At 38.2% G+C, this 11,232-nt stretch overlaps 1 protein-coding gene across 1 annotated transcript in view; it reads right to left on the bottom strand.

The window, feature by feature from the left end:
- Nucleotides 1-2,044: 2,044 nt before the first annotated feature.
- glra3 (glycine receptor, alpha 3) overlaps nt 2,045-11,232 on the bottom strand; it is a 69,620-nt gene continuing 60,432 nt past the window's right edge. Inside the window, exon 9 of the mRNA XM_026944828.3 lies at nt 2,045-7,501. Within this exon, the coding sequence (XP_026800629.2) occupies nt 7,220-7,501 (282 nt within the window). The 3' untranslated portion in view covers nt 2,045-7,219. The remainder of the gene's footprint in view (nt 7,502-11,232) is intronic.

The raw sequence follows: 11,232 nt of genomic DNA, 5'->3' as shown, positions 1-11,232 counted from the left end.
TGAATAACTAAACAAAACTAAACAAACAATCCTAAGATGAATATGTGATGGGTGGAAGTGGCAAGGATATGCCTGGAAAAGAAAAAGATATACTAGCCTAGAGCTGAACTATTATTATTATTATTATTATTATTATTATTATTATTATTATTATTATTTCTGAGTCTCTGAAAACTGCTGATGTTAAAATTTTGTAGTAATTGTTTTTTTTTATTATTATTTTTTATTGTTTTCTTCTTTTCAGTGTTAAATATTTATATATTTAAAATGTTATTTTATATAATGAATAAAAATGCATTAATTTTGGCAAACATTAGGCCTGTATCATCAAACAGTTTTTTTTTTTTTTTTTTTTTTTTTTTTTAAATAACACTACTATATTGCTGGCAGCTTTTGAGTGATATTATGTAATGCAGAAATGCCTTTTTCTTTTCTTTTCTTTTTTTTTCGAGAACAATCCAGTTTGTTGTATTGGCTAAGCCCAATGCTTGTCTCAGCTTCAAAATGGCTTGCTTTTCTCCCATAGACAGCTCTCTGGTCTTCATGTTGGTTTATCCTTTTTAATAACAAATAAAGCCTTCACAGATGAAATTAATCTAACAGTACACACCTGGGCAGCAAGAAACACCTGTCAGTCACATGTTCCAACATTTTTGATCACTTGAAAAATAGATGGGTTCAAACAAAAGGTGCCATGTTCTAAGTTGTTTAACAGATCTAGAATAAATATCACAAAATGAAAGCTGTAATTCTGATCTATCATCTCATATTCATCTTTTGATCTCAAACCCAAACGTCTTCAGTGTGTAGCAAAAAAACAAACAAACAAACAAAAAAACAAGTATTAGCCTTGCCGTTCCATGTATGAATGTATTAATAGTAATTAAAAAAATATTGTGATTTGATTATAAATAACAACAACAACAAAATAATAATAACAATAACAATAATAATAATAATAATAGAAGATCACTGTTTTGGTAATAAAATGTTAAATTGCTTTATATAAACCAGTGTAAACATTAATATTCTTGCTTACTTACACATTACAACAATAATGCTGCACATTTCTCTGAGTGATGAATCAAATGAATCAAAACACGCATAGTTCGATTCACTTAAAGATTCGATTCTTTCCACTCATTAGCGGAGCGCTGGAAATCCTATCCATACCACACATACATACTCTCTCTCTCTCTCTCTCTCTCTCACACACACACACACACACACACAAACACAATCAGTTTCAGATCATACTGCAGTTGAGTAAAGTGGAAAATCAGAAGTGGTTTATTGGTTTAGCTTTTAGTTTCTGATGGTGTAGATTAGGAATAACTCTTAATCTCAGCAGTGATACAACTGGACTGATTCTCACTGGTTCAAAATCAGTCTTCACTAAAACTTTCCCTATAAAGCTGTACACTGATGACGTACACACTCCTGGGTCATCCAGTACTTAGTGTCATTCTCAGCTCAACTCTGTCTTTTGATATTTAGAGATGACGTCATGTTCACAACTTCTTCCAGGTGTTATGGTTATATAATTCACTTGTTTTACTGTTAGATCAGTTAATGTTCAGTGAGCTAGCAGAAGCCGTGTGGTCCAGCTGGAAAAACTGTGGTAAAAAGATCTCGGTGATCTGCTAGTCACAGTTATTTGACGACAGTTTTGAAACACACAATTCTTAACTTTTGCAACTAAATACTGATAAGTATTGACTGTTTGTTGGAAACGATGGTGAACAGTGATTGGTCAGTAGGAACAAGTGTGATCAGTGAATGGTTATTATAAGCAATGTTGATCAGTGATTGGTCATTAGACCAGTGGTGATCAGTGATTGGTCATTAGACCAGTGGTGATCAGTGATTGGTCATTAGGAACAGTGGTGATCAGTGATTGGTCATTAGACCAGTGGTGATCAGTGATTGGTCATTAGGAACAGTGGTGATCAGTGATTGGTCATTAGGAACAGTGGTGATCAGTGATTGGTCATTAGGAACAGTGGTGATCAGTGATTGGTCATTAGGAACAGTGGTGATCAGTGATTGGTCTTTGGAAACAATGGTGATCAGTGATTGGTCTTTGGAAACAATGGTGATCAGTGATTGGTCATTAGGAACAGTGGTGATCAGTGATTGGTCTTTGGAAACAATGGTGATCAGTGATTGGTCATTAGGAACAGTGGTGATCAGTGATTGGTCATTAGGAACAGCGGTTTCAACCAGAACCTGTTTACAAAGCTAAGAACCCTGAATTACTTAAAGAACCTTTAAGATTCATTTTTCATGACTGTATGTGATGCTAGGTAATAACACGCACCCATGTGATGGAAAACATCCCACCTTTCATTCATTCATTTGTTTATTTCCACTTGTTTTGTACAGAACTTTATTAGATATGAGAAAATTATTTACAGAAGATAACATCTGAGCTTCTCTCTCTCTCTCTCTCTCTCTCTCTCTCTCTCTCTCTCTCAGCAGGAACAGTAGGACAGGTCCAGTTCACATTGGAAAAAATGTAATATACATCAATATCATAACTGGTTCATGCATAACAAGCGTACAAAATAAATTATTAAACATTTGCATTAGAAATGTACACAAACATCTCGTCTCTGTAGCAGTGTGATGTAAATCTGTCACTGTTAAATGTTTTACTCTCTAAATTTTTATGTTAAATAAAAAGTTCATTATATTCATTATATTTATGAGGCATATCAAAGTGTTATGTGCAAATGAAAATAAATACTGGAGATATATGTATAATTTTATGGGGATTTCCATAAATTACATCAGACAGATCAATTTGTACATAAGAGTATATAGTAATATATTTTCTGTTGATTATTAAATAATTTATTTCACCATTATTGTTTACCTTTTCTTCACTGCTTTAGTAATTATTTCCCCTATTTTCCCAACTTTATTCAAAGTTCTGTTACTAGTAACCTCTGCAACAGAACCACACTGATCAACAGAATCAACAGAAAGATACACTTGATATTTGTAATATCTTCATATCCAAGTGATATATAAGGTAGGCAGAATAAAATCTCGCCTAACAGCCAAAAAGTGGTTTTGAGGCAGTGCTGAGATTGAACTCACAACCTTCAGGTCACTGGTTCACACCATTAAAGGAAGAAAATCCACCCTGAACCACATTCATATCGAGATTCATACTCCATATGTGATGTTCAGCCTTCACTTCATTAACTGTTTCCTACATTACCCACAATGCCCGCTCGATTACCCGCTGATAGTGGTGCTGGCTTCACTTTATCTCTGCTAAAGAAAGCGATGCAGCGGTGCTTTAATCCTTTAGTCTGTCCAGCTCTCTCACTTCCCCATGTGTACGCTCTGCTCGAACAGATCAGCTTCCAAAGCACCAACGTTCATGCTAATATTGCTAATATCGATCTCATAGATCGCTAACTAGCCGAGCTGAATCTGCATTGCATTCTGGGACAGTGAGTCCAGCATTTGCACCAAAGTCTCATACACATTTTCTTTAGGAGCTAACTGTGAAACCTGATCGTTCTTCCTTATGTTTGAGACTGTTGATTTGTTTTCTCCTGTTAAACTCCATTGTAAGTGTGCTAGCAATAACAATGTCCTCCTGTGACATCAGAGCAACCCACATCTGCTAACTTTGTACAGGAATAACACAGCACCAATCAACGTATTAGCATCAGAACTGCTAAACACATCATAAATATTTCACTGTAGAAGTATTTAATGTGTTTCAGGGTGGACTTTTGATTTAATTTCTGGACTACCACTGTTTTTAAATGATTCTTTACCTATTCTAGATATGCCAGACATGCAGCTCACATTCATTACATTTTCTTTTAAAAGAAATGTACACACATTCATACTTCAACCACGCGTCTCATGCATCCGATGTTTGACTTACAATCCTAAATCATAAACTCTGCCTTGTGCTCATCTCAGCGCTCTTATTCACAATCTGCACTCCCTTTTGAGTTATGGTTTCTTCCTCACGTCATCTCAGGTAGTTTTTCGTCACCACACTGGATCTAAATCTACAGCTGGCTTTTCTGTCTGTTGTTAAAAGCGCTATAGAAATACAATTGAAACTGCAATGAGTACTGGCAGTGTTGTAGGAGAAAGGAAACACACCTCCTATACATCATATGAACCAAATAAATATCATATTATCCTAAAATCTGGTTCTGCTATTAATTTCAAACACATGGGCAGTACTGGCTATCAGGCACGGTGATTAGTATTGGAGACTGGCAGTGTGTTACTGAACAGTGCTGCTTTTGTTAAAGGGAAAATTGAAGTGATATGGATGACTGGTCCTGATTACTGTGAGCGAGTATTACTGAGAAACTAGTACGGATCCAAAGATCGTCCCGCTCTGTGGTGGTGACAGACATTGTTTATAAAATTAATTTGTTTTTTTTAACAACACTACAGATAGATACAACAATTTTGTTCCTGTCAATCATTTTTCAGATTTATTCTAAATTACATCTATAACAGAAAAGTATTTATTTCACTGTTTTGTGTCCACTCATTTTCGACCAGTTGGCTTGAAGCTCCGCCCACTTCCCAATTATTTCATTTCATACAGTACATCCTAGGAAGAAAAGCTTGTTTCCTGACATATATAATTGACATGTCATTATGATATACATGTCAATTTCCTTTATAAACTTTATAAACAATGCAAACTAGCAGGGATGTAATGATCGGACAATTTGTGATTCGTTGATGTAAAAGGCTATGACTGAAATGAATCTTGGCAACAATTATAAATCAATTATTACCAATTATAATTGATTATAAATTGATTCTTATTAAAAAAGTGACGTGCCTACATCACTGATACTTTTGAAATAGTCCTTTGTCATCATCATTCGCAAATTAACTTTAGGCCTACTCCAGATTCTGAACAAATTTGGTCACACATTAATCAGAGGATGCTGAATTGAATCGAATCGAATCAAAATCAAATTGTATCGTATGATTCAGATTCAGATTCAGTAGCATCATCAAATATCAAAGCATTGCCTTAAGAATCAAAATGGCATCATATCATGTGGGAGCCTGAGGTTTGCATCCCGATTAACCAGAGAGGAAACATTAAACTGCACTGTATTAAAGAAATTCTCTCAAAATCATTTTTCTCCATTCAGAACAAATAAATGCGGTTTCTGCATTCATGAAATCTTATTCCTGTTCCTATTGAGGAACCTATTACATTGTTTGATTTACATTAGTTTTTGTAATGAAAAATGACCCAAAACATTTTTTATAAGAACAAAATCTTTCTCTTGAGAGCGTCTTCACAGTGAAATAAACATTAAAAAATGTTAATCCCAACTTCATCCAAAGGACTATTAGAGGATTTTTGGTTTTAACGAGTATGCAAATATATGCACTTCAATTAGATGAAGCCTCATTTGCATAAATAAATAAAATGAACAAAAACAAATGAACAAAATATACTGTATGAGAGATACGTTTAAAGCAAATGATTTAGTTTAATTCAATTCAGAGCTGCTTTAGTGTGATATGATGTAGTTCATTAATACGCAGAGTTTAATGGAGATTAATTACAAAAAATGTTTTGAATAGTGGGAGACAACTTCGACTTCCCTGGAACTTACAGATATTAAATAACAAAACAAAACAAAACAAACAAACAACAAAACAAAAAATGGACTTTACCTGATAACATACAGTCATCGCAACGTTTCATTTTTTTTGTTTAATATTCATGGTTATTATTATTATTATTATTATTATTATTATATACAATTTCACATTAAGCGTTCACATTATGTCAAGTGCATGCAACTGAAAGGGAAATGAATTTAGCGCGCACACACGCGCACACACACACACACACACACACACATATACTGTACAGTGCTGTGCAAATCTTAGGCGTCCAAATTTTTTTAAGCAATTTTTTTCCTTAGATGTTTGCTTTCTGCAGTGACAAAACATTTTAAATTTCCAAGCATTACAACAAAACTTAAATGTTATAGGAAAGTAATATATTGCGCAATAGCTCTCTTTCTCTTTTCTGAAGGTCATCAGGGATTATCTGATTATCTGGGGGGGAAAAAAAAAGAAAAAAAAAGAATCAGAGTCTTCAGAAGAACTGCATCAGATTCTCCAAGATGCTCAAAAAAAAAAGAAAAAAAAAAAAAAGAAACAAAACAAAACAAAAACTTACCAGCTGCTTTCCTTCTAAACATACACAAAATGTGCCCGAGACCACTAATGCATTTAAAGCAAACGGTTGTATGTATGTATAACATCAAATATTGACCTTGTTTACGTTATTACTGTTTTCTGCTCTTTACAGTAGATCTTTTATGTTTTTTTGCTTTATAGCATGTGGTTACTGGTGCCTAAGGCTTCTGTACAGTACAGTATATAGCATGTAAGTGCAGTAATGATAGTGGATGTAGTAAAAGTTCAGTGTAGTACACAACGTGTAGAGAGAAACAGGATGTGTTGGACATTAGGTTAGTTATTCTTCATTAGATATTCAAACTGGATGATCTGTTTAAATGAGAAAATTACCCAAATGTCCAGTTTCTCTGGAAACTTTGTGTACTACGCTGAATTTTTACTACTTTCTCTATATGTATTTCTTTTTAAAACCACCAGCTACATTTGCAACCTGAAACTAAAAGCATGCGCCTTTTAAAATATAAACTATACATTCCCACACTCATCAATCAGACTTGGATAAATTAATAAAAAAATCCTTTAAGCCTTCATTTAAGGGGATGATTCTAGTCTTTGGAGTATAAAATTATTTTATAATCATAGAAAAAGAACATTGATCTATTTCCTTTATCTTTTATGTAACTTGTGTACGTTTCTATTTTTGAATCGTGTTGTATTAAAACACTACGCTGGCAGTAACAGGCTGTAGGACACGAGAGAGATGACGAGAGCAAAGAGTGAGATCCAGGGAGGCTTGGGGATTGAGTGTGTGTGAGTGTGTGCAAGTGTGTGTATGTGTGTGTGTGTGTGTGTTGTGTTGCTCCATGATGTCTCTCAGTTGCATAGTGTGTGCGTGTTGTGACCATGTGGTCCATGTCACTGTAACACTTCCTGGTCCCAATGACGACAGTTGAGTACATATCATGTATGTATATATAATATATAATCACGTATGTAGCTGTCCGTCAGGCTGAAGCTCCGCCCACCCGGTCAGGCTCCGTGTTTAGGGTTTGTGGACGTCGTGCCGTAGGATTTTGTACAGAACCCAGTAGAAAATGTTGAAGAAGAGGAAGGCCAGAGGAAATCCAGCACGTGAGATGGTGTCGATCTTCTTGGCGCGGTCGATGAAGATCTTCCTCATCTCTTCTGGACTCTTACTAGTGATGTTAGCGCTCGTCTGGGCCTGGAGCGAGTTAGAGCCCGTGTTATTGGTGGATTTGGCCATCGGGATGTCTTTCCCTGCGTTCGGGGCATAACTGTGACGGCTTTCACGCACTTCCTCCTCCTGACACACAGAGAGAGAGAGAGAGAGCGAGAGAAATGGAGAAATACATACAAAGAGAGAAAGATACACAGAGAGAGAGAAATGGAGAAATGGAGAAACACATACAAAGAGAGGAAGAGAAAAAAGACAGAAGGAGAGAGAGAGAGACAGAGAGAGAGAGATGCAGAGAGACAACACCGAGAGAGACAAATGGGGAGAAGAGACAGGAAAAAAAAAGTTAAGAGAGAAAGGTGGGGCAAAAAGAAAGAAAGACAAAGAGATAGAGACATAAAGAAACAGGGAAAGGGAAAGAGAATTTTTAAAAGCCTTTAATTGGTTAGTTCAATTATTACCATAAAGCAAAAAACATTTCATATTATCCGCCTGAAACAAAAGACTGTTTGAAAGAAAACCAAGTCCAATTATACAATACTTAAAAAGCAAAAAGAGAATAAACAAAAAACAGATTTATAAACCATAAATCAAAATAATCAAAAATTCAGCAGTAAGTTAAAATTTTCTTCATCGACTGTACATAATAGTTCATTTATCCCCCATGTGCAGATAAACACTGGTAGTTTCCCTACTAAAGCATAGTATGCATGTTCCATTTTCAGCCTCGCAGCCACTAGGCCTTTAAACACCGCCGCCACATCCACCGCAGCCTTGCCTAACATTTTGTTCTTCCTTGATTTCCAAATGGCTAGTTTTGCTGTTCCAGACAGACAGTTTTGCAGAACTATAGTATGTTTTTTTGTTGCCGAATATTTTGGCCCAAAAATAAAAACCTGAAGAAAAACTGAAAACCACTGTTTTAGCAGTGACAACAGGTTTTTAAGCCGCTTGCACTATACAAAGAGATGAAAAAGAGACTCGGTCTCCAAACAGAAAGGGCAGCCCTCCCCAACACTAGGATCGAGGTGCACCCGATGTCTGTTCGTGGCTATTGCCCCATGTACTATCCTCCACTGGAGGTCACCTGTCCGTTTGTCAATTGGATGCTTGTACAGGGACCGCCAGCAGCCTTTAGGGGAGGAATCGTTGCCAAATAACTCAGTCCACTTGCTTGCTGAGACTCATGCCAAGGACCGTGCATGACACACCTTCACACAGAGCGTGTAGAGACCTTTCTTCCCAGTCAACTCAAAGGTGCCCAGTTCTGGAGTGGCGAAGGATAAGAGCAGCCTCTCGTTCTCTCTCCATTCCTCCACCACAGCACTGACCAGAAGCGTAGAGAAATCATAATGACCTCCCCCTTTCCACTGTGTGATAGCAGGTGCTCCGTTCAGGAACTCTTGATAGCCTGCAGGCAGTGATCTTCGTATCTCTGCTGTTAGTTGGTCCAGTGTTGGGCGTGATCTGATTCCAGTTCTTTCTGCAAGAGCTGCTGGGTCGATACTCACAAGATGACCCAACTTCATGCATCCAGTGGTCCTTAGACGTGAACACAGACTGGCTGAAGACAACAGCCTTGACTGCAAGAGGGGGTTGTTGAACAAAGGCTCCTCCAGGAGCCATACTCCAGCCGCTGCGTCAGGCGTCCTCGAGAGAGAAAACACCCTCCATGCTACCAGCAAGGATCTGTAAAATGGTGTAAGATCCACCAGGTCGACTTCTTGTGGCTTGATAAGAAAAAGATGTTTGTCAAAGCCCATTCCTCCTGCTCTCCTCAGAAGCACAGTAGCTGTGTCTTGCCAGGTCAAAGTCCTCTGGTATAAGAATCTCTTGGCAGCTTGAAGTCTGAAAGTCATTATCCTGGACCTGATATCCACCAGGCCCTGCCGTCCTTCTTGTACTGGTAGATACAGTACAGCCACTCTGACCCAGTGCTGACCTGACCAGAAGAAACTCACCAACTGCCGCTGTACTTCCTGCACCTGTCCTGCAGGTGGTTGAAGTACACTCATTCTGTGCCACAAAGTGGAGGCAACCAGGTTATTGGCAACTAAAACTCTCCCCCTGTAGGACAGCTGGGGTAGCAACCATTTCCATTTAGACAGTTTGGTGCACACTCTCTCCACTACACCCTCCCAGTTCTGCTTCTGAAAGTCGTCTGTTCCTAAGAAGACACCTAGCACTTTTAGCCCATTTCTGCCCCACTTGAGGTTTCCAGGTAGCCCTGGAGTACCACCTGGTGGTTCCTGACCAACCCATAGAGCCTCACTTTTGCCCCAGTTTACCTTAGCAGATGAAGCTAGCTTATATACCTCAAGTGCCTTGGATAGAGTGTTGATATCCTGACCAGGGGTGACGAAAACAGTAACATCATCTGCATATGCAGAGATTGCAACCTTTGGGCCCTGAAGCCCCCCTAAAACGTGAAACCCGGATAGTTTCCCCCTGAGATAGGACAACACTGGTTCTATTGCTAAGCTGTATAGCTGACCAGACAATGTGCAGCCTTGCCTGATTCCTCTTGCAACTGGGATTGGCCTGCTCAGCCCACCCCCCACTTTTACCATGCATGAAGCCCCAGTATATAAGAGTTGTATCCAGTTTACAAATGTCTCTCTAATACCAAAAGCTTTCATCACTTCAAACAAGTATTTATGATCGACTCTGTCAAAAGCTTTTTCCTGATCGAGAGAGATCAGGCCAACAGTTTTATCAGACATTTTACAGATATCAAGCACATCACGAATAAGAAACAGGTTATCCAGGATTGATCTGCCTGGGATGCAGTATGTTTGATCTTCATGCACTACTTAATGAAGATACTGCTTCAGCCTATTAGCTAGGCATTTTGAAATGATTTTGTAATCTGTCGTCAACAGTGCAACTGGTCTCCAGTTTTTTAGAAGAGACAGGTCCCCCTTTTTTGGCAGTAAGGATAGCACTGCACGTTGACAGGAGACAGGTAAAAGTCCCTCTCTACCACATTCGAGAAGAACTTCATTAAAATCACCCCCAATGCAGCTCCAGAACTGCTTGTAAAAGTCTGATGATAGTCCATCGACACCTGGTGACCGGCCTGAGCAGAGCTGGCTCACTGCAGTGGCGAGGTCCTCCAGTGTAATGTCACAGTCCAATGCTGTTGTTGATTCCGCGTCTGTCTGAGGAAGTCCATGCAGAAGTTGTGCGGTGCAGTCCGAGTCACAGTTCTCTGCAGTGTACAGGGCAGAGTAAAAGTCCACTGCGTGCTTACACATTTGTGTAATATCGGTAGTCACTCTGCCATCAGGAAGACGAAGACAGACCATCTGTTTCTGTTGAGCTGTTGAGTGTTCCAGGTTAAAAAAGAAAGCACTTGGGGCATCCATATCTGCAAGAGCTGTGAAGCGAGATCTCACCAATGCTCCCTTTACTTTCTCATCCAGATATCTCCCGAGCTCCTCCTTCTTTTGTTGTAAAGTCATTAATACACTGGGAGTGTATTGTTGACAGAACATCTTAATTTTAATCTTTCCAACATCCCACCACTGTCTCAGGTTTTCAAAGTCACCTTTTTTGTTTTCCAGTGTTCCCAGAAAAGTTCAAATTGTTCACAGAAAACAGCATCCTGCAGTAACTTTGTGTTGAAATGCCAGAAGGATGGTTTGCTAGAGAGATGTGACAAGATTATTGTGACAGAAACTAACTGATGGTCAGAAAAACTGACTGGACAAATTAAACAATCAGTGATCCTGCTACTAAACTGCTTAGAGACATATATTCTTTAGTGCATCACTTAATTTGTTGAAGAACAAAACTCACTCAAGCCCTATATTCGGTGCATAAACATTTATAAAACAAAAAATTACACCATTAATTTC

Source organism: Pangasianodon hypophthalmus, chromosome 3, assembly GCF_027358585.1.
Source record: "Pangasianodon hypophthalmus isolate fPanHyp1 chromosome 3, fPanHyp1.pri, whole genome shotgun sequence".
Taxonomy (NCBI): Eukaryota; Metazoa; Chordata; class Actinopteri; order Siluriformes; family Pangasiidae; genus Pangasianodon; species Pangasianodon hypophthalmus.
Note: the sequence above shows the minus strand (reverse complement) of the source record. Positions and strands in the feature narration are given on the sequence as shown.